The sequence below is a fragment of the Corapipo altera genome, unplaced genomic scaffold, assembly GCF_003945725.1.
Source record: "Corapipo altera isolate COAL_440 unplaced genomic scaffold, ASM394572v1 214, whole genome shotgun sequence".
Classification (NCBI taxonomy): domain Eukaryota; kingdom Metazoa; phylum Chordata; class Aves; order Passeriformes; family Pipridae; genus Corapipo; species Corapipo altera.
This window is the reverse complement of record NW_020885031.1, coordinates 520,546-544,442: the sequence shown is the minus strand read 5'-3', so window position 1 is coordinate 544,442 and position 23,897 is coordinate 520,546. Positions and strand designations below refer to the sequence as shown.

Sequence of the window (23,897 nt, the reverse complement as noted above, 5' to 3'; positions counted from 1 at the left end):
TCAGGAAATAAACTGAAAAAAAAAAAAACCAAACCAAAAAACTATGCTCTCTCCATGCTTGATTTATGTCACTGCGCTTACTATCTCTAGAGGAAATCCTCCTTTGTGTGCTGTCAGAACAGCCAATAATTACAGATACTGGAAGGAGTTTAAAGAAAACGAGTTGCCTTTGCTCTGAACTTCTTGCTTTTATCTGTTCATTTCAACCTCTGGTGGTGTGGCAAGATTCTGACACTCCTCACCATGCCAGGATTTGCATGCCGAGTATTTATTCTGTTCCTGGTCTCTGCTGTACTGTATTGTAACACAGTCCCAAACCCATTTAAAAAAAAAATTAGGTTACAGAAAAATTTGGACATTCACAAGTTTAGTTGTCCAGTTCTTAAAGAATAAATGGAGCTGTAAGACAACACCTCAGCTTCCCTGGCATTCATGCAGTCAGTGGGAATGCCAGCCTGGATACGAGAAGGAAAAGTGCAGTTACACCCTTTGTGCTGGGGAAAGGCCTAAGGAAGCAAATAAAGTCCAGGGCAAATTCCTGTTTACATTCTGCAGGGAGGGCAGTAAATAAGGGATCTCTATGGAATAAACAAGGAGGTCTGTCCCAGCACACGCAGGCTGGGAGACACGGGATGGGCACAGAATAGGCGAGAACTCGGCGCTTTTGCCGAGGGTCCACACAAGAAGGGGTTTAGCTACAAACAGACGCCTTTTCTCATCGCTTCGCGAGCGTTTTAAACACAACTTTAAACACCTTCCCCCGGCCGGGACCGGTGTCCCCTCCGCTCTCTCGCGAAGCCGCGCACGCGCCGCGGATGCCCTCGCGAAGCGACCGAGACGCGCGATTCTTCCGCCAGAGAAAAGAGTCCCTGCTCCCCTCCCCGACTCCCCCTTACAGCCACCCGCCGGCGGGACCCTCACCGGGCGGCGGGGGGGGAGGGGGGAGAACAAGGGAGGGGAGAACCGCCTCCAGCCGCCGGCGGCCTCCGCCCCTCCTCACACGGGGCTTTGTCCCCTGGCGGCGGTGCCGAGGGGAGGCGGTGAGGCGGCTCCGCGCTGAGGGGCGCTCGCGCCGCCTCGCCGGCGCTTCTTCCCCTCCTACCCCCCCCTCCCCGATCCCCCCCGGGAAGCGCCTGGCTGCGGGCTGCCTCTCGCTCCCCCCCCCTCCCTTTTCATTTTTATTTTATTTTATTTTATTTTAACCCCCTCCCTCCCTCCCGGGCGGCGGCGGCCCGCCTACCTTTCCTTCCCCCCCCCTCCACCCCCAACCTCCCCTCAGCCTTCCCTCGCCCGTCATGGCGACATGAGGAGCCCGCCGGCCGCCGCCGCCGCCCCGGGCATGGGCCCCGCACGGTGCTGAAGCGCCGCGGAGGAGCCCCGGCGCCGCCGCCCCGTCATGGGGTGCTGATGGCCGGGCCCCGCCGGGCACCCCGCCGCCGCGCAGGGGAGGTGAGAGCCGGGCGGGGACGGGGGGAGCGGGGGGGGGCGAGGGCTGCGCGCACGGCATCGCTGTGCAGCGCTGGCGTTATAAACGTTTTAATTTGTGGTTACAGACGCGCAAAGCATCCTGCGAGCGGTGCTTTGTGTGTCCGTGCGGGTGCGGTGCCGGTCCCCCGTCTGTGCCCCAACTGTGAGTTTCTGGTCACGGCGAAGATTGAGAATCACAGAATGTTGCGGGGTTGGAATAGACCTTGAAGATCTAGTCCCAAACCCCCCTACCATGGGCAGGACACCTCCACTAGACCAGATTGCTCCAAGCCCCGTCCAACCTGGCTTTGAACAGTGCCAGGGATGGAGCAGCCACAGCCTCCCTTGGACAACCTGTTCCCGTGTCTCACCACCCTGGCAGGGAAAAATTTCTTCCCGATATCTAACCTGAATTTCCCCTCTTTCAGTCTGTACCTATTACTCCTCGTCCTGTCACTACAGTACCTGATGAAGTCTCTCTCCGACTTCCCTGTGGGCCCCCGGTTTTGTTCTGTTCTCTTCACGTAGTTCATTTGCAGAGATTAAGTTTCCTTGAAGGAAGAGCAGCGTTGCCTTCTGCGAATCCATCTTCAAAGGGGTGCTCCATAAATTCATTTCAGGGGTCAGCTGAAAGGGGTGAGATTGCCATGGGTTGTTTCATGCCTGTGGTAAAAAGAAAGCAGACTGGCAAAAAAAAATCCTCCTGGAAACTGAACGCAGGAAAACCTGTTCCCATATCCTCCCCTTTTGACCCCGTGAAGGAGGGGAAAAAGGAACAATCCCTCATTTTCCTGCTCTTAAAAATCAGGGTGTTAAAAGGCAGACTGTTTCAAGCCTGAATTTAAAAATGCTTTTCAGCATCAGCCTTTGTCTGCTCCCAAACATTCTTTCCATAGTGCGCTGCAACAGCCTGTGCATGGCACAGCCCCTTTTAAGAGACAGAAGGGTGAGATTTTTTTATTAGCCAAAATACTAAAACTGACCAAGATGGATGTGGTCCTGACACGCTCTGGAAAGGGGAGCGTCTCCCCTTTTCCATGCACAGGTGACAGCTTTGATTGTGCCCCCCAGCTCTGCCCCACTGCAGGTACATCTGGAGCCCAGGTTAGCCAAGGTGAGGCTGGGGAGGAGTCTGTCTCCCAAAAAGCAAATCACGGCATCTTTTCCTTGTCTCGAGGGTTTGATTTTGGATCCCTGCAAATGAATCAGTTTTGGTTTTCAAGTAGCTTGGCTGGCTCTCCTCTGTGCCTACACAGACCTTGGTGTGGGGTGTGGGAAGCTGGTGTTTTGGCTTCTCCCCAGCAGGAACTGAACTTTCACATGGTGTACATACACATACACTTTTAATTATCCTTCACCCCGATGCAGAGCTCGCGTGTGGTTTGATGTGGCAGAACTGACCTTAGATGCTCCTTTTACTGTGTCCGATCTGTACTCCCAAACCCTGTGCTTTGTTTGCTCTGGGACCCTACTTAAAAATACTGACGTGAACTGGTAAGAGCCTTGCTGTGGTGGGACCGTAAAAGGTTCTCCTTGGTGGATGCCAGGCTTTCCCCCTTGTTCCATGTCTAGGATGTCCTGGGGCTGCAGCCCACGGACGTACATTTATCAGTTTAAACAGAGGTCAGTCCAGGCACGAGGCTGTTCAATGCCACTGCCTTCGCTCGTGTCGCTGCCCCGGGAGAAGCTTTTTGGTGGACAAAGTGTTGAGAGCCTTTTAAAGCTTGGAGCGTGTCCCCTGTAATTACAGTCCCTTACCTTTTCCATTCCAACTCTTCTGTGCTGACCTGCTTCTCAGCAGAGCTCATGCAGGGACTGAAGTGAGGCCTGGAGCAGTGTCCCTGTGGTGGAAGGTGCTTCCCCTTGCACACCTGCAACCATTCGGTGGTTAAAGCATTAATTACTTCTGACCTCCTGCTGAACTGGATTTTTGGGAGCACTTACATTCACGGGTCTAATCTTTGTGCTTTTACCAGATGAGGTTCAGCACATCTGTCACGCTGATGGAAATGGGCCATCTGAACCGGGTGATGGAAGGGATAGATAAGCAGCCTGCAGTTTGTTTCAAACAGATTTTAAAAAGGCTGGGCAGGACCTCAAGAAAATTAGACATCATATTTTGACTGCCAAATTATAACCCTTAGGACTCCACTGCCCGAGCAGGGAGCAGACTGTGAGTGAAGCAGACCTGTATCTCCAGATGGTGTGAAATGTGGGATCTGAATTCCTCCCCTGCAGGATGTACAATGAGTGTCTAGAGCTGACCTGCCCAGGAAGCTGCCAATTTGTGCCTTTTGTACTTTGCTCCCGTGATTCCGGGTGCAGGGGAGGTACTGACCAAAGAACCACCAGGGCACTCCAATGAAGCAGCAGGAAATCCAGGCTTGCCATCCAGGAGGTGGATTTCAGGGGGGATTCTGGTTCACTGAGAACAGTTTCTTTGAGATTTCAGCACAATAATAGCTGTTTTCAGAGGCCAAACCAGCACAGTGAAGTCATTGAGGTGGAAGGAAATGTCAGGTGTCTCCTGTCTCAGTACGGAGCAGATGTGGTCTGACATTTTCCCTTCCTGTGTGTTTGCTGACTGCAAATATTACCAAGACTGATTTATTAACCATAATGGCTATTTGCACTTGCTGTGCCATAAACTCATGTAAAGGCTCACTCAGGAATGACATGTTACTGCAGATAGTCTGTATTGCTCATCAGCCCGGACATCAGACATTTTCCTTATGGAGGTGCTGGATGAACCCATCTGCCAGAGGCTTTTGTGCCTTTTTGGTGGCATTTTGCTGTATATACCTCAAGGTCCTGTTTCTTGGCTGGGGTAGCCCTTGACTACAGCCGTCTGTCAGACAAGAACTTGGCTCCTGAAAGCTTCAGCCCTTACTTTTTTAACAGTTTGCACGGTAAATGTTCAGTTTAAGCACTCCTAACTGTGGCCATGCAACTACAGAGCCTGCAACTGCTGCAGTAATACCCCGAGCATCAGAGCCAGCTTGGTGTGTGTTTGTGAGAGCCCTGCAGGGTGTGTGTCTGTGCAGTGACAGGAGCAAGGCGGGATTCACCCGGCTCACGTGTGGCTGAGCCGCGGGAACACCCCGGCTGCCGTCGCACACACACCGCTCCCTTCCTCTTTATTCGGACTCCCGCCTCCCGGAGCTCCTTTCCCTGCCTCCATCTGTTTGAGGCTGGGGACTGTTTTTAGGCTGTCCAGAACCACGGATATCAAAGCTGTTGCCTTCGTACTCGGAGGGCAGGAGAGATAAATACACAGGGAAGAGCCAGGACTGTGCCTGTGCCATCCTATTTTTGCGGACAATTGGAATTATATCCTTTTCTGTATTGTCTCAACAAGAGACTAATTAGTCAGCAAGCTTGAGCTCCTGGAGGATAATTAAGCTTTATAACTGTGGGTTCTCTTTGGTTGATGAGAAAGAGAAGACAGTACCCTCAGAGCCCAAGAATGCTGCTCTGCAGCTACTGTGCTGTACCTCATAATTGATCTATTGTTTCAACAGCAGATAATTCCTCATTTCCTCATAATTATCTCTTTTTACTGCCTCACACTGTATCCTGATATTAGCTGTAATCACTGATAATTTACCCCGAAGCCAATCAGAATCTGCAAAGCAAAATATTGGCCTTGGTGAGCACTTAGGCTTTCAGACAAAATTCCCTTTTGTTGTTGTCAAGAGGAATCAAGCCATTGTAGTCAGACATTTTTTGGAAGTGGGTGTTGAACTGGGTATAAACTTGTTTGGTTTTATTGCTGTTCATTGATGTTAATGACCGACTACTGCCGAAAGACAAAAAGAGCTACTGCTGAGTCCTGTCTCTGTGTTTTTGCCCACAGAGGCATTGTATTTATTTGGTTTCAGGGGATTATTTTACTCAAAAGGTGGTGCATGATGCTTTCAATTCTGAATGCCTGTTGGCCCTCGCCTGTAGAGAGTTGGCTTTTATGAGCTTGAAAGCCTCTGGCCCTATTTTATGAAATTACTGCTCACTCTCATACTTTGTGAGCTTGCTTTTCCTTGGAGTGACTTCCTTCAAGTTACTGTTGATTTCTACCTAGTTATATTGGTGGTGGGAGAAGTGAATCATGCTCTGCCTGTGTTGCTTTTAGGAGACTGGCAGTGAGACATTACATAATGCCAGGTTTGGTTTGCCCCTTCTTTTTTTCCTTTTAAAGCCTTCCTGCTCTGCTTTCAGCAGTTGCTGCCTGAAGAACAGGCGAGCTGCTCTCAGTGTACTTGTCACCCCAAGTCCTTTGTTCACCAGCCCCGTCACTCCCATAGTAGCTGCACTGCCATACCTGCTTTGAACCCCTCTGTAAAATTTTGGTCAGACATTCCAATGGCAGAGATACCTTTGCCTGGCTTGGCAAGGTGGATCCTGTCGCTCCCAAGCAGGTGCTGCACCACAAGCAGGATTCTGTGGTTGTAGAACCTCAGACCCTTTCACCGAGACTGGTTCTGCAGCCAACTGGTGGCCAGCACTGAGGAGAACATCACTTAGGGCCTAAGAAGCCTTTGTCTGCCTCCCCTGGATCTCCACAGTCATTTGAATCACCGCTGCAATCACACACCACCTGCCTGGTGTGGCCTGGTTTAGGGGCAGGTAGCCCATACTTTTTGCCCAAATGCACAGGTGGCTCCCCTTTAACAAGAGTGGTGAGCCTGTTTTGTTTTTAAAAGCCTTTAGGTGGGGCACAGACTTTCCTCTTAGTGCCAGAAATCACCTGCTTCCACCCTTTCCCTTCTCCAGACACTTACATGCTCCTTGAGGATGGAGGCGGACACTGCCTGCTTCTGTATTGCAGAGGGGGGCTGAGGCTCTCCCGGCTGCTGAGTCCCAGACAAGGTCCCCTCCATCTCCCGTAAAGCTCCTCTGCTGTTGTTGTGCAGCCTGCTCGCTTCCTCCTAAAAACTCTTCACTCGGCGCCACAGCTCCTGCAAGACAAAAAAATCCTCTGCAAGGGAGAGGCCAAACTGCCCCACGGTGTGCCACACCAAACCTGGGACTGGTTATACTGGAACAGGCCTACCTGAGTCCCTCCTTCCTCCGTCACAGCCTGCAAAAAGCAGTGGTGCCTCGAGTTGCCCCTTACATAGCCCTTACCCAGGTGCTGCTAACGGGGTGCCTCACCCTCCCTGATTAGGGGGCAGCTGGTGATACTCTTCAGGAGCTGCTATGGCTCCCTCAGGCCCATGGCCTGGTGGCTCTTCAGCAGCAGCACCCTCAAGTTTCTCAGAGGGTTGCCAGGTGTTCCCTTCCAATCCTGGATGTTGTCCCCAGAAGAGCCAGAGGGTCCCAAAGCAGAACCCAGAGGCTGCTATGTAAACCTTGGTTGGTCATCACTGGGAGCTGTGCTTGTGGTGTACAGACAGCTTGGTACAGGGCCAGCCATGGCTTTCTTGGATTTATTTAGGCTGAAAAAAACCCCATAAAAATAATAGGCATCATTTCAGCAAACGTTCGTTGTTCTTTGCTTTATTCCTGTCTGGTGCTTCAGTTCTGGACAAGGAGGTGGCACCACCTTTTCAGCATGTGACCACTAATTGTCCCCGCCCTTGATGTGACACCCCAGTGCACACAGTAAAGGCTCACATTCCTGACCTGGCAGCAGGGCTGTTCCAAGCCTTGGGATCTGCTGCCGAACAATAGCAGGGCCCATTCCTACCAAAATCAGTCTTTTGGCTGATTTTAATAAGCCTTGTGAGGAGTTTACATTTTCCTTTGATTTTTAGGTTCAAATAACCCAAAATCTCGCAGCAGAACTCATTAAAATGTATTGAATTTCATCTCCTCTTTGCATCAGGCACATCCGTTGTGCAGCTGGAGCTGCTCTCCCAGGGCTGCACTCCGGCTTTACCTTTTATCCACAGTGTGCTCCATATGTTTCCACAGGCTGCCCCAGAAGGGAGGGGAGCTGTGATTCAAACAGCTTGTTTGCATCACTCGGGAGCTGTGGCACGGAACATTTGAGCCATTACTGACCAAAGGCCTTTCTGGGCAAAGGCTGCTTGAATGGGCTCATCTTGGCAGTTGTTAGGCAAAAAGCAAATGTAGACCTCCTCCTCCTCCTCCCCTGGCATTTCCAAACAGAGCCGTCAGAGCATGGGTCTGGAATCATGCCCATCCTGCCAGGAGGGAAGAATGGTGACATTGTCTGAAAGTTCAGTCAGGAGTTCATCTTCTACCTTGTTTTTTAAAAGGCCCTACTTTGGAAAATACCATTTTAGCTTCCCTTAAACAGCAAACCCCTGGTGTCAGTCACGAGGCTGGTGGAACAAAGTAAAGCAAAGATTTGTTAAAACTGGTCCAGTTTGTGGTGCACCCCTTTCCAGAGGGCTCCTGCTCCTCCTTCCTTGCTGCTAAATGGACCCTGGGATTTCTGTTTCAAAATAGACTTAAAACTCCTCCCTTCCCTCCCATCAAAACATTGCTCTGCCTTCTCTTTTTGCTGTTGCCGACCCGTGGTTTTAGCTGGCGGGTTCCTTTAAGATGTTTGGAAAAATTCATCCGTTTGGAAAACCAGCACTAAAATGAGGTCAGCTTTATTTGCACTCCCAGGAAAAATCTGGTTGGAGGAAAAGAAGTGGCGAGCATATGATGTACGTGAGCGACGCTGCCAAAATATCTCACAGGCTTGCCTTTGTAGCAGGCTGTGGGAGTGAGCTCGGGGTGAGTCACACAGACGAGTGGCAAGGGCCCTCTCCAGCTCCCAGCCTGCATGAAATTACCTCTTCCCCACTTTAGGCTTAGGCACAACTCAGACGTGCTGCTGGCTGAAGGTGCAGTGTCCCCTGCGGGCCTGGGGCTGGTTTGGGTCCCACACTGACACATTCCAGGCTGCTTCACTGCAGGGCCAGGAAAGAGTTAAGCTTGAGAGAAAGCCCCGGGTACTAAAATTAACATCCATCCCAGCCCCCCGCCCACAGCTTTGAAATTTCTAATCACAACTTGCAGTTAGAGGATTTCTTCTAGCAGTAGGTTTGGATCCTTTGAAATCACAGATGGCTGGCTGGAGCTCCGAGGAATTCAGTCTCCTCCTCTCTTCCTTCTGCTTTGCCTTCCCCCCGCCGCCCAGAAAAATCTGTTTGCAGGTCAGCTGTAAGATTTTATTGTTGCTTGCTACAGCTGAAGCAGATTTGGCTGCTGGTCGCTGACAAAGGTCTGCAGAAATTGGTGGTTGGGCTCTTACTGGAATTACCCCTCGTGTTCAGAATACCCACCTGGACCGATGTTGTTAATGTTTCCAAACTGAGCTGTGTTAAAAAAGCAAACAAAGAACCTCCCCAAACAAACAAGAAACAACCCACAACCAAAACCAAAGAGGTTTCCCTTACTGCCCTGGATGTATTGGCACAGCTGAATTGCAGCTGAAGGCACCAAGATCAGGAACTGTGTTAGGAGCTTGTTCTGCCAGTGAATGTTCCTGTGACAGCATCCTTTGTCTGCAGGAGGCACTTTTTATTGTCAGTGCAAGTGATTACAAAGCCTAAAAATAAAAAAAAACCCTCCTATTTTGCATCCTACACAAATGCATCCCCAAAACCATAAAGTGTTTCTGTCCAGAGAGCCGTCTGCCCCAATTCCCCCAGAAACTGCTTCTGGAAACCATAGCCTGCTGCACTTTGCAGCCTAAAATTTCTCCTGGGGAAACTGAAAAGTATTTCTTTTAGTAAAGTTAGCTATAAACACGGACCAAAGAGAGATCTTTATGAGGTGGGTTACATTCTATGGACCAAGTCGGGCTATTTTTAATGGATAAGCAGGTGATTTTTGATGGCTCTCACAAGTGAAAACCTCACACCAAAGTTTTGACTCTCAAATTTCAGTGCAAGATCCGACCTGCAGCTTGTGACTTCTCAGGAGACGTCAAAGCTGGTGCCTTGACTTGGCTCACTTCTCCTTTATTAACTTCCAAACTGCTCTTTAAGGGGTTTCAGCAGAGCCACTTGACCTTCCAGTGAAGATTAAGAAACCATAGGCACTGTGTGAGCAGTGGTTTAAAAACTCCCAAAGTGACCACAGGGAAAAAAAAAAAAGGCCAAAAAAAAAAAGCCACCACCGTGGAGCTAAGGTTTAATTTTAAATCAGGAAAACAGAAGCAGAAAGCTGGGGTGAGTTAGTTCATGGTGGCTGTCCCAGCTTGGGCAGCTCCTCCAGCCGTGGGTCTCAGGAAAAGGAGGGAAGCTTTTGGCTGGAGCACCCTCCTACTGTTCCCTGGGAGGTGCTGCTGCACTGACAGGGATCTGTGCTGCTGGTGTTGCTTTTCTGCGCTGCTCAGGTTTTATCATCCTGCCCTGAGCAGAGAGAAGGGCCTCCGGTCCCTCTGTGATCTTCACACGACTTCCCTGTGCTGGATTTTGGGAAGCTGTGCCAGCCCTCCCGTTTCTCATCCTCTGGGATCCCGCTCTGCCGTGCCTCCCTTGCGTTTTGGGAAGCCTGCATACATGTGCTGGCATTTTTTCCAAATGGCATGCATGTATCTGAGGGAGAGCTGTGTAAATGGAGATGCAAACTGGATTCAGCCCGGGGGCGCTTGGCCGGTTGCCTGGCCCTGCTCTCTGTGCTGGAAAAGTCCGTGCACCGCTCTTGCTCCAAGGGAAACTTTCAAGCGCGTCAGTCCTCTTCTTTTTTCCCCTTATAAAGGTTATAAAGCCTCAGCCCTCGATCGAATTACGTCCCTAGTTCAGAAAGGAAAGGTTATTTTCCCCTCTCTTTTCCCCTGGGCAGCTCAAGAGGAGCTGGCAGCGCTGCTCACTGCTATGTCAGGGTGCTCCAGGAACACCCCGAGCTCTCTGCTGGGGCCACTGACTGGCCCAGGCAGCACAGGGACAACCTCCAGAGGGATCAGGATGACTAAAAGTGCTTTCCTGGGCTCAGAGGCCTCTGAAACATGTTTGTGTTGTAAATACAGTGGAAATGTTTGCCAGTCACCACAGAAAAAAGCAATGCCTGAGGATGCTCACTTTGGCCTGAAATTTTTCCTGTGTTTTCTCCAGTGATGGCTAATTACTCTCTTCCTGCAAAACCAAGAAAAGACTATCAATATTTTGTATTAGGAGACGTGGTTGGGCTAAATATAGCTCCTGCTTTTTTCCTAATGAGCGTGCAGCCAGGAGCTCCTGGTCTCCTCGCTCTCAGTGCTCAGCACTGGGCCCGGCTTTGGCCTCTGTGCTGGCTTGGCTGAGCTGTGGCTCTGGTCCTGACCTGGTCCTGTTTCTCCAGGCACATATTTCACCTGGTGCAGCTCTCGGATCTTCTCCAGGTGTGTCCTGAGAGGCTGTAGCGTTACCAGGGATGTAACAGCTGGCAACCTGCAGGCTCAGTCAAATAATAAATAAATGGGTAAATCACCCATCTTCTGCCCTGCACAGGCCTGGAAAAAACCCTTTCTGGGGCTCTGGACTTGAAAGGTGGGAAGGGGTCCCCCAGCTCCGCCCCTCTCTGCCGAAGGGAACAACATATTTCACCTGTTCCTTGTAATTTGAACTGCTCTTTTCCATCAGTGCCATGCTCATTTCCCAGGGCTTTACCCCTCCTTTGGAAGTGCTGGTGGCTTTGGAGACGGTGGGGGATCCGGCCTTTGGGAACCTGCCCAGCTCAGGGGAAAACCTGTGGTGTCTGATGGGAGGATAATGAGATGCTCACGAAGCCCCCGAGGGAAGGAGCTGAGGGAGGCTGTGAATGTGCATCCCTGTTTCCCCTTGGCCCCATTTACAGTGAGTGTCCTCGGGATCAGCCCCAGGTTTAAAAAAGAAATTAAAAAATGACTAAATGCACATAAATAACGTGAGGTTGGAGGTTCTGGAGTTTCGCTTCCCCAGGCAGAATATCCCCCTGGGCAAGGGAGGAACTTCTAACAGGGATTTTTCAGCCCACACTGGCCCTTTGGGGGTTGATGGGAAGTGATTGTGAGACACACTGCAGACCTTTTGGAGCCCTGCTCAGGAATCCTGGATTCAAGGTGTTCCCTCTAGCTGGAAAACCTCGGGTCGTTCCATTGATACCTGGAAACCTTGTGTAGGTGTATGCCTACCCAGTACAGCCTCTCCCTTGCTCATGGAGAAGCATTTGTTTTATAAAAATCTAAAATAAAAGGAGGTTTTTTTCAGGACTGAGGGCCTTGACGCTTATTTGCCACTTAAAACCTGACAGGCTTTAAGTGGTACTGGAGTGTGGTTTTATACCTGGTGCAGGATATGTGAATGAAGAACAATATTTGTTCCTTGTCAGTCTTTAAGGTTTCCCTTAGCTCTGGGAAAGCACCTTGAATCTTCATTTGTTCAGAGCTTGCTGAAATCCCCTCTGTATTTGCTGTGCAGCTCCTCCCTGTCTCATGGATTTGCCAGCAGCCTCTCCCACCTCTCAGTGCTGAGGTCAGAGAGCTCTTGCAGAAAACCTCAGCAGCCCACAGAGGGATTGGAGGCCTGTGGGTGATTTTGGCCCAGCTTTGTTCAAATCTGAGCCACCTGGGTTGGGTTTCCGTGGGCAGGTTTGCCAAGCAGCGTGTCCCAGATGAGCCTGTTCCGTTTCCTGCAGCTGTAGTCCCCTTTGTGCTGCCTTTGGCTCAGTGTTTCATCAGGCTGTCTTTGGTTTTGCAGGTAGCTGTATCCAGCTGGGTGGCAGGTGGATCCAAGGGTTACCATGAAGTTTTCAGGACCCCTGGAGAGCCAGAGGTTGTCTCTCCTTCTGGAGACGGCAATCTCTAGGGAAGCTCAAATGTGGAAAGCACATGTGCCGAAAATTCAGCCCGATCAGGTAATATCTCTTCTTCACATCATTGATCTCAGCAAAGGCAGGAGGCTGTCCTGGGTGTGTTGGTATGGGAACAACTGGAGGTGTTTTCAGAAGGGGTTACCTTTACCTGGGGAATCGGCCTCTCCAGGGAGGGATTCCCCCTTTATTTGAGGGGCACACCTGCCCCCGGGGGTGCAGAACACCCTGCGCAGCACACAGTGGTACATCTCTGAAAGCACATACAGACATTGTCTGAATTGTCTTAATTAAATTAATTTTACGAAATGTGTGGTTTATTAGTGCCCATTTCTACTGGGCACCAACTTCGCAACAGTTCTTAAAAGCAGCTCCATTTCTGGGACTAGTTCATTAATAACAGTGTTGATCTGACTTGGGAAAGGCACTGCTCCAGGAAGAACCCCACTGACTCCAGCAGGGCTATTTATGGAGCAGGGTGTAAGCTCGTGTCAAGGGAACCAGAGCCAGGCACCGGCCTGTTCCAGTTAGGAATGTTCTCATAGGACTGGAGGAAAATTCGGAGTGGAAGGGTCCGCAGGGGCTCCATAGTCCAAGCTTGACTTGTGCAGCAGGGAGGTTGGAGCAGGCTGCTCACGGCCTCACCCAGCCCGAGCTGGGCCTGGGCTCTTTCAGAAGGAGGTGTGTGTCTCACACGTGCACCCAGAAGCACCTCTGCGCTCCACAGAGTCCTGTTCAAAACAAAATGTGAAATGTGAGGATGGTTCTCACAGGGTTTCTGCTCCTTCGGTGCTGGGTTGGGCTGAAATAACCACACTAAGGACTCGGATCCCGTCTCGCTGTTGTTACGCCACATGAAACGTTCATACAGGTAGGTCAGCTGCTGTCAGAGCTAATCCCCGTGCTGTTTGTTTTTTCTGTCTGGCAAACAAGAAACTGCTGCTGTTGGGTAGGAGCATATACATTTTTAAGGGCCTCAGTATTAGTTTTATTAATCCACATTGTGGTTTCCAAATGAGCGACATGGTTGTCAGAGGTGTGAAGCATATGTAGCTGTGGCTGTCTTGGGGCACATACAGTTTAAGCCTCTGGTTTATGGCAAACCAGGCTGTCACTCCCTGCTGGCAGTATTCCTGGGGTGATTATAATGTAGGGAGATAAGATTAGAGGATAAGAGAGTGTAACCACACCAGAGTCATGGGGGAAGATTTCACAGGGACAAGGCACTTGCGTTTCTGCCTTGGTGAAGGTGGCTCAGAAACCACCACCTGCCTGCCTTAGGCAGACCTCGCAGCAGTCCCTGTTCTGTGCTTGTCCCCAAGGGTTTCTGCTCCTGGAATTGCCACCCCCAAAACTCTGTTGTCTTGGTGTCACCTTTTTCTTCCTGTTTTCCCCCTTGCGAGGCCACGGGGCAGCTGAGAACACTGTGTGGAATCCCAGGTTTCTCTCTGTTCCTGCGGTTCACGACACCCAGCTTTTCCAACTGTCCCGTGTGCCCCCGGCGTTCATTTTGGCCATGGTGCTCAGCGTGAATTACCCCATTTTCTGTAAAATCTGGAAGGTGGTCAGATTCCCTGACAGCCACTGCCTTCTGCAATCAGCTGCAGCAGCCTAAAACCTCACTTGCACGACACTTGTTTATTTGCCGTGACGGTCGGGAAATGTGCAGCCCTCTGTGGATCAGATCTGGCACCCCGGAGCGTGTGGAACTTTCCATTCCCTGCTGCGAGGGTGGGCTGACTGCACAAAGGTTTAATGAGCTCACCTGGTTTGCCAGGGACAGACGTGAGTGCGGCTGCAGAGATCTGAACAGCCTGACTGGAGACACGCAAGGGGGTATTTTGCAGGAGGAAACTTTCAGTTTTGACTCTTGAGGAGACATTTTTGGTTCTAATGTTTAAAACCGGAACAAATGCAGTTTCTAAATATGTGTCAGTTGAGACCTTTGAAAGGAAGAAACAAACCCATAGTTACAGAAACAGGAAGACTTTCCATTTTTAGGACAGGGTGCAGAGTCTCTTGGGGACTTTGTTCCTGGTAGTTTAATATATGTGATTTTTGTGTTTCCTTAGTACTTTTTGTCTGAAAACTCCCATCCCCTACTTTAAATGCAGGCCAGTGCTCCGGGTATGTGCAACATAGCAAAGCCAGATCTCACAAGGGCTTTTCAGCCTGAAAAAACAGATGGGCTGAGTCTGGAACCCTCCTCATGCTTCTGAATGGATCTGGTCTTTTTCTTCCTTTTTTTCCCTTGTGGTTTTCCCCCACCACTTGAGTTATACAAGATGCAGGTGACATTCCGAAGTTTTCATGGGATTAAGGCTAGAAATCAAGCTGTAAAGCCTGGTCAGAGGTTGATTTTTGCATGTTACCAAGTAACTTCGCAGCACAGAGATGTGTGAGCCAAGAGTTTTGGGGCTTTTTTTAACAGAAACAGTGTCACTTGTGTCATGCCTGCTTTCTTTCCTGTTCTGGCTCATTCTTCCTGTCTTCCCACTTCTTCTCTGGACCTCTTGAGGAGTCAGAATATCTCAGGTTATTTCCAGTCCTAATAAAGGTCACCTGCTCACTCCCCAGGAGGCCACACAGGAACAAACAGGGGAAAGGGCAAAACACCTGTCTGGGACAGCAGACATGAAGGAAAACAGTATCAGGTGAGGTGTTTTTCCTAGACGGGGCTGCAATAAAACTGAGTCATGTTTGAGTTCACAGATAATGTTTATTTTAGCCTGCATATTCTGGAAGTCTCGGGGCATTCCTAGAGGTGATCTGCGCCCATGTCGTGTCCCCTGACCCTCCTGTCTGGTGCAGAAGGGACACACACAGAAAGTACCTCTGCACCAGGCAAGAACTCTGGGCTTTCCAGCCCAGAGGGACTTCCTCACTTTCAGCCACTGAGTGTCTCATTGCTGCTTTTAGTTTCAATTAACTAAGGAACAGTGACCTCGCTGCTTAATTAATGTTACTGTGCTGCATTTTCTTACTTTTATTCTGAGGGTGGCACAGGGACACCTCCAAGGGAGGGGAGCAGAGCCCGATACTTCGTGTGGGAGGCTCCTTACCCTGTGTGGAAGCAGGAGCAGCAGCAGGGCTTGTGGGTGCAGGGGGGACCAGGTCCCACTGCTGTCTGTCTCTTACACTGGGCTCGCTCAACCTTCCCTGCTCTGTCTGTGTGTGTGAGGGAATTCCCCCCTGCCTCCTGCTCCCTCATTTGCAGTTAGGGACTGGAGTAGACCCTTTCTGTAGGATGATGTTGAAAAGAGCTGGAGACTCACCTCCTTTCCTTTGCTTCTTCGGGTAGTTCTTAAGGAGCCAGTTTAATTTTGGAGCCTTCCTTGTGCTGCACATACACTGAACTGAGGGTGTTTGCAGTTGTTCCTTCCCATCACAGGGCCATGGGGCTTTAGGGTCGTTTGGTTTAATTTTATATCTTACACACGCTTAGGGTTTGGGTCAAGCACCATTTCCCTTCCCACGGCCAGGACAGGCCTTACAGGCACCAAGTGTGTAGTTTGTGTTACAGCCTTGCTGGTAAAGATCACTCTGGGGCTGAACTGGGGCCTTTTGGCCTCAGGGCAGATCTCAGGAGGGCTGAGGTTGAGAGGCAGTCTTACCCTTCCCACTCCTGCTGTTTTTAGGAGAAGGCCTAACCTTTTGCTTTGGCAGGCACAGGGAAAACAGCGCCGAGCCAGGGCAGACGCTGCCAGGAGCCGTGGAAGCCGATGCCCATTTCTGCCTGGATCTAGCAGGAATGGGATTTTCCAGGGATGGAAGGGGCAGGGCTGTGGTGGTGTTGAAATGCCCCCATGCTGCTGAGGCAGGGCCCTCCCTCCCCATTCCGAAGTGCCACAGGTGCCATTTTCACCCCCTCAGCCCATTTTCCTCCACAGGTACACCCTCAGTCCCTGTTCTGTGTCCGGAACAGCGTTAGCAGAGCATTTAATAAACTCTCCTGCTGTGTGGTGTGTTCATTGTGCTCCCAGCACACCCCTTGAACTGGCATTCCTGGGAGGAGTGCAGGGCACTGCTGGCAGCAAGTGTCCTGCCCCTGGGGGGGCTCACATTTCACCCTGAAACTGCATCAACAGTTTTAGAAACAACCATATTTCTTGGAATTGAGAAAATGGCAGGTACTTTTTATTGAAGCATTTGAGTGGCAGCTGAGAGCAGAGGCCCCTCTCGATCACCAGACAGTTCTGGTGACACCAGGGCACCATCCCCTGCTGGGCTTGGGACAGAACGGTTGGCAGGCCCTTGTTCTCCTCAGGGCACTCCTAGTACAACAGCACTGGGACTGGTGTACTTTTCCCAAGGGAACTGGGGGACATGTGTGAGCAGCGGTCACCACCTGTGCCCCTGCTGTCCCACAGCCCAGAATCCAGCCCTGTGGCTGGAGCCCTGGCACCTTCCCCACCCCTTCTGTCCCACCAGGAAGGGAGCTCAGTGCAGAGTAAAGATGTCACACGGCCAGTAACATGGCAAGGGGTGACACGTGTTCCCAGGGAGGCCCCTCTGCCATTACAGCTCTGCCTTCACCTGGGCTGGACTCCAAGGCAGGAGGGGCAGCAAGCCCTGGTAGAAAGCAAGTTACTGTCCGTGGAAGGTACACAGTAGGTGTTTGGGTGGTAGACAGAGCCTTAAGTACTGGGTTTGCATCTCTGTGGGGTGGTTTTATTTTAAATTTCTGCTGCTTCACTCTCCTGGTGTTGCTGGGAGGGCAGTAATAGCCCAGCTGTTTGTGCTTCTGGATACATCCTTGCTAGTCATCCCCAATAATCCCCACTGGAGTGAGACCAGACAGTTCCTTGGATGATGTGAAAGGCTCTGGAAGAGCTGTAAATATTTCTGAACTCAGTCACACAGAAGGATTTGATGTCAATGGCTAAGCTGTACATGTGGTTGAAATTTAGCTGTTGTCCAAACGGAACAATGGGGAGGACAGGGGCCAAAAACTTAAACCAAACACCAAACCCAAAGCGCAGGTGAAATTGTACCTGCTCCACCCCAGTTCCCAGTTAACTGAGCCACTAAAAGCCTTTTGTACACTGCTGGCAATTTTCTTTATTTTAACATACACTGAGCTAAAAAATCTCCATAATTTGAAGAAAAAATAAACCTTTCCTCTCAGAAGTCCAACTGGGTCCCTCCCCTCTGGGCTGGTTTTGTTCCAGCTGGGCATTCCTGTGCATCCACATGGTTCTGAGGAGGTTAAAAAAATAATAAACCTCTGGGAGCTAAGCTGGAGCTGAGCCTGTCAGTGTATGAGAAACTGCAAGACATCCTTCTTCTTATCCCCAGTCTACAGTGACACTGGAGTGAGGTTTGGGGTTGCTGTAAGGAAAGCTTGCTCTTCCAGGGCAGGTTTTTGGGATGAGGTAAGTAACTGCAGGAACAAAGTGGTGATTGAGGCTGGCTCGAGGCTCCCCTTGCCAAAGGAGGCTTTGTTCCCGTGCAGAGAGACTCCTGCAGAGGTAAAACCTTTGGTGTTTCGGGACTTGCTCAGCCCGTGTATAGGAACAGTTTGTTTTTCTCTCCCCCAGGATGTAGCCATTTCTCCAAGGCAGAGGGATGAGGTCATCCAGTGGCTGGCCAAGCTCAAGTACCAGTTCCACCTTTACCCAGAAACACTCGCCCTGGCCATCAGCCTCCTGGACAGGTTTTTAGCTGCAGTAAAGGTAAATATTTGTGGATCCTTAAATTGGAACAGATTCCTACCCCCCACTCAGCTGTTGGTGTGTGCAGTCTGACGGAAACTCTTCCTTCCCCCCTGGTGCTCACACCCCTTCCTTGCTCCGCGTGGATAGGCTGGCACCTGCTGCTCCAGAGCCTCAGTCTGGGGTGGGCTCTGAGATACCAAGAGCCCAGTCTCACCCTGAACAGACTCAGAAGGTAAAGGCAGTGCCCATGAACTGTTATAACAGTTACAACCCCAGGACCAGCGCCCTCGGACAGAAGTGTTGGGAAGGTCTCTGCTCACCTCCATTTCGCGGGTGTTTTAAGTACATTCACCTCATGTGTTCCACTTGGATTGCCAGGAGCACCTACTAGCAGGGAACCAGCTGGGAGAGAAAGTTTGAGATTTGGGCCTGGCAAGTAGGCTGGTGCAGGGAAATGGGAAAAAAAAAAGGGGGGGAAAGAATATAGAGCCAGAGGCCACTGTTGTTCTGGGAGCAGTTCCCTGCCTGCCTGCTCTACAGCCAGGCTGATGGACTTGCAGCTTTTGGCTGATGTCCAGTGGGTGTGAAGGAGACAGGGGAGCACACACAGGTGGAGGCTTCTGTGTGACACGTGTCCCCTCCTGTGGTGCTGAACCCACTGTGTATTCCCCAACAGGAGAGCAGAGGAACCCCCTTGTTTTTAAGGCTGTTCCACCATAGAAACTGCTTAAAAAGGGGGTAAAACCCAGCACTTGGGCTCCTTGCAAGTGTGACCTGCTGTTCCTCTGGTCCTTTGAGTTACCTGGGCTGTGCTTGGGCTGTGGCTTTGTACCTGCCCAGTGACTGAACAAACTCTGCTCCAGCCTGGAATCCCTGGCCTGGAGCTGTGAGGTCAGGCTTTGGGAAGTTCATCTCTTATCATGTTTGCTCAGCTACCATTCTGTGCTTGGCAAATCCCTGTCTCACCTGCACATGTCTGATCTCACCACCAGCACGTTGGGTAGGCTGTATCCCTTAGGAGAGGGAAGCAGGAACATGCATTCCCGGCCTGTGCCCTTGCACTCCAACGTGACTGAGTTTGGTAAGAACACAACTGACATCATTCATTCATTAACCCACCCTTTAAACATTAATAAATATTGCTCATGTTTTCATACAAGCCATGGAAGGTCTTATTTTTAAGGAGATCACAAAGTAGCTGATTTACTGAAATGCTGAGATGGGAAAGATTTAAGTCCCTCAGCAGCCAATGCCCTCAAGGACAGTTTTTCTTTAAGTTGGAGCAGCCAAGGAGTGTGTACAGAAAGCATGGGAATACAAGTCAGGAGCCCTCTGTGTGCTTGAGGCAGCGAGCAGGGACTGGGAAAGGGGCTTAGCTGCACGAGCATCAGGGCTCTGTGCTCCTTCCCCCAGCTCTCCTCTCCCATAAAGCTCTCATTCCTCTGATGCAGCTCAACTCCTGTTTATCAGGTGCTTTCCCATCCCCAGGAACACAGTCTGGGATTGCTGGGACTGGCTGTGACCCACAGCAGTCTTGGTGTGTGTCACTGCACAGCACTCGTTAGCCCTCAGCAGGGCCCAGTTCTGGTCCTGCCCTAAGGGATTTCATTCTCTTGGACACCAGAGTGCACAAGTGCAGGTTGTGAGTGGATTTTCAGGTTTGCTGCAGGATTTTCACTTACCTTTGCTTTCGGCATCTCCAGCTGTGCCAAGGTTTAGGAACAGACTGCCTTTCCCAGTCCCTGGCCACTGTGGAGGAGGGGACCATGTCCAGTGGTTGTTACACTGATGGTAGGAATGAAGCCCTTTGTAAAGACAGTCACATGGACAGAGCTCACAGACAGAACCCTCTCCCATCCAAATTTCATTTACCTTGCCTAAACCATCTCCCGTGGAAGGGACTGGCTCTCCTCCACTGATCCCTGGCCCACAGGTTTGGGAACTAGTGCAAAACAAGTGAGTGGTGTTTTTCCAGGTTACACTTCCCTAGGCAAGACAGTCCTTCCCATTTCTGCTGCAGTGCCTGAGCCCGAGCTCTTTCCACTCCAGTGCTGCCCATTCCGATCACGGGGCTGCCAGATCAGATCTCTGCTCGGCTGATGTCACGGAGCATGGATTTGTGCTTGGCATAGCCTGCCACTGCCAGGGCATAGTTAGAGGTCAGCCTGCCGATCCACATGGAGACCCTGGGGCTTGGGATGTCCAACCAGAAGGATCAGGGCATCATTTCTGCATCATGCTGACACAGAGACTTCTCTGCTCTTCTGTCCTGCAGGCCCGTCCAAAGTACCTGAACTGTATTGCAATCAGCTGCTTCTTCCTCGCTGCAAAGACCATTGAGGAAGATGAGGTAACTCTGTTGTTCCTACCTTGCCATTGTCGGAGTATCTGTCCTTCCAGTCCTGCCCTTGCTTGCACACAGTGGCTGACACTTGCCAGGACAGGAAGGAAGCACTTGGTAGGATTTCTCTAACAATCCGTTCTTTTTTTGTGTTGGCTTTTGCAGAGGATTCCAGTACTGAAGGTGTTGGCTCGGGATAGCTTCTGTGGTTGTTCTCCAGCTGAAATCCGCAGAATGGAGAAGATCATCCTGGATAAACTGAACTGGGATCTTCACATGGCAACGCCACTGGATTTCCTTCATATTGTAAGTAAGGGGCTACTGATGGTCTTTCAGGTGACTGTCAGTGCAAATAATGTGTTGAGAAGCACCTCAACAAAAATTCTACCTGTAGGGGAGCAAAGACCTCGGGATGTTTGTAATTCCTCTGTACAAGCACTTTCTGAATGAAAAAGCCTTGCCAAAGAAGCCAGGCAGGCCCCACTAGAAGAGCTGCACCAAGCTTTGGTGGGTTCAACGTGCTGGGTTTTTCCCCCTGGTGTGGAAATCCCTCCAGGGTTAAGCTGGAGGATGCCAGTGTGTCCGAGCCATCTCACAAGGCGTTCCTAAGATCGGTGCCTCCAGCTGCCTCCTGTCTTGTGTCCCCACAGTTCCACGCCATGGCAGTGTCCAGCAGGCCGCAGCTCCTGGCTCTGCTGCCCACGCTGAGCCCGTCGCAGCACGTGGCAGCGCTCACCAAGCAGCTGCTGCACTGCATGGCCTGTTTCCAGCTGCTGCAGTTCAAGGGCTCCATGCTGGCACTGGCCATCGTCAGCCTGGAGCTGGAGAAGCTGCTCCCCGACTGGCTGGCTCTCATCATCGAGCTGCTCCAGAAGGCACAGGTGAGGGGCGGGGAGGGACCGCGACACATCCTGCTCAGTGCTCCCGCCAGCCAGGGCTTTGGGATCCCTGGCTGCCAATGGCTGCCTGCTGGTACACTTGTGTGGGGATGGCTGGGCTTCAGCCTGGAGGAACAGTGCTCCATCCTGACCACATCCAGTGGGTGACAGAAGTGGGAGCCGTGTGCCCTCACGTACACAGAGTCCTGCTGCACCAGGGAGACAATAACAGACCAGCACAAAATTCCTAGTCAGTGGTTCAGGCATTCATTCCCAGCATACTTGCAAGTACTGGAAAGGCTCTGGCAGTGAAACATTTTAGTATCTTTTAAGCTTTTTCTCACCACTATTCCCATGAGGTGTAAGAAGGAGCAGGGGCCTGTATCCCAGGAGGTCAGCGTGGTAGGGGTGCTGTATCACTTCCTCCTCCTGCATGGCTGGGTGGTGCTGTTGGAGCCCGTGCTCTCTCCTCACCATGGCAGCGATCCCACAAGTCCGGTACCTTTGTTTGTCTTCCCCCTCCAGATGGACAGCTCGCAGCTGATCCACTGCCGGGAGCTCGTGGCACATCACCTTTCCACTGTGCAGCTTTCTCTGCTGCCCAACTCTGTATATGTCTACAGTCCCCTCCAGCAGACCCTGGTGACCTGTAACAGAGGAGCGTTCCACCGCCAGCCCTCCTCTGTCCCAGGGCCGGGTCTCTCCAAGGACAACGGCCGGCCAGAAGCGCCAGTCACAGGTACAGCCGCGCTCTACCAGCGCCGTCCCGCCCCCGCCGGCGGCTGCAAACAGGCCTCCGCCAAGCGCAAGGTGGAAGAGATGGAAGTGGACGACTTCTACGACGGGATCAAGCGTCTCTACAACGAGGACCTGGCCCCGGAGGTCGTGGCCCTGGAGAACATGGGCTCTGTTTGCGGCGCCGACGTCTCGCGGCAGGAGGGCAGCGTGTCCCCTTGCCCGCCCCTGCAGCCGGTGTCTGTCATGTAGCTGCGAGTGCCACCACCCGCTCCAGGAGCCTCGCCGGACCCGGCAGCCCGTGTCCTCAGTGGGGGGAGAAGGGGCCATACCTTGTCAGGCTGAACTGAAGGGAGCCAAAAAAAAAAAACAAAAAAACCCCAGGAAAAAAAATCCCAACCCCTTTTGAATTTTATTTCTTGTGCGGCTAATTATAGTTCCACTATTTAAGCACTTAAAAACACAAAAAAGTATAAAAATCTAAAAAAAGACCCAAAAACCAACCAAAAAAAAAAGTAGCAAAAACCTGTTCCTTTCTAGTGTTGTCAGTTCCACTGTTTTTCTGCTCCTGTGTGTTGTAACCCATTCTCCACATCTGAGAGCTCACATCAACCCTGCAGAGCTGTTCCAGGTTTCCCAGCCAACTAACACCTCTCTGATCCCATTCCGACCTGCTCCTCACTCCCCTTCTGCTTGCTCCTCTTTTTAATTCTCAGCCAGTCTTGTGCTTGACGTTCTGTCCTGCCCCACAGCTTTTTCTTTTGCCCTTTTAAACAGAAAACCTCTTCTCTTTTGTTAATACTTGGGTGTTTAAATGTGATAATACTGCAAAACTGGATTTAAACAAAAGGTTTTAAACAAAACCCCAAACCAATTCTCGCAAGCTGCTCCACACTTCAGTAATGCCCACAGGAGCGTGAAGGTGCGCTGGAAGAACCCTAGGGCAGCTGGCCCTGGTGCTCTGCCTCACACAGAGACTTCTCCAGTTACACCAGTTTGCTTCTCCCAACACAGAAAGCAGTTACTGCATTTTCTAGCACTAGAACCAAAACGGTATTTTTTTCTTGTTTGCACCGAGAAATGTTGCACTCAGTGTAAATTTTCACCAATGCTTTACCCTCTCCATGAAGTGTAAGCTTTGAATTGTGCAGAGCCTGGTTTTGCCCACACTTTTCCCAGCACTGCTGGGTGAGGTGCCGGGGTGGCTGTGGACCCCTGAGGTTTGGAATGTGTGTCCCTGTCAGTCACAAAACCAAAACGAAAGACCCGATCCTCGAGTTTTGTGTTCATGTAACTTCTAACCAAGAGTCAGACCTTTAAACCTGTCTCGTCCCTGTGACACCCCGTTCTCAGAACGCCCTGTCCCGACTGTACGCTCTCTCCACAGCCCTGAGGAAGGTATCGTATCTGGAGCCATTGTACTGATGAAAGCCTTCTGGTAGCAATAAAGAAAGTTGTCCTGGATTTCCAAGTCTGGTGTTGTGCTTTTCATCCGAGACCTGGATCAGTTTTACCCAGATGCTGCCAGGGAGTTGCTCTGTGCCAGACAGCTGACAAAGTGCCTTAAAGTGCCTTCGGGGGTGCTGGGCAGCCCCCTGGGGTGCCAGGGGAGTCACCAACATGAACTCGTTGCCTCCAGCAGTTCTGGCTTTAGCCCCAGCTCTGGTGCTCCTCACTCCTGGCTCTTCCCTTTCCAGGCCGAGTGCATGGCTGGAACCCTGCTCCATCTCCCATCCTGGAGCCCATCCTGCCCTGTGCCTTCCAAGGTGCCATCTCCTTGTCGTGCACAGACCACCACAAGAGCCTTCCCACAGGTTCCAACTCTTCCTGCTCGAGTCCTGAAAAACCTCTCCCCAGGCCATATTTCTCAGAGGGGTGTGTGTCTTCCTTCCCTTCCAGCCCTTCCTGCCATCCTTATGCTATTTCCAGACCCTGACCTTCTCATCCAGTGGCTCGGTTTTCTCCAGCCAGGCTGCTGTGCAGTCCTCTGGGGGTGTCAGAAGCACAGCCCCAGCAAGGCACCCTGTCAGTGCAGGAGAGCCCCAGCTCTGGTGCTCTCTGCTTCCAGCTCACCGCATGCTGCACACC

The 23,897-nt window shown here is 51.3% G+C and overlaps 1 protein-coding gene across 1 annotated transcript; it reads left to right on the top strand.

Moving 5' to 3' along the window:
- Positions 1-938: 938 nt before the first annotated feature.
- CCNI (cyclin I) lies at positions 939-23,273 on the top strand. The gene is made up of 7 exons (XM_027668218.1): positions 939-1,449; positions 12,087-12,243; positions 17,739-17,873; positions 20,131-20,205; positions 20,362-20,502; positions 20,847-21,077; positions 21,600-23,273. The coding sequence occupies exons 2-7, from the start codon at positions 12,130-12,132 to the stop codon at positions 22,059-22,061; spliced, it is 1,158 nt and encodes a 385-aa protein (XP_027524019.1). The 5' UTR covers positions 939-1,449; positions 12,087-12,129; the 3' UTR covers positions 22,062-23,273.
- Positions 23,274-23,897: the final 624 nt, after the last annotated feature.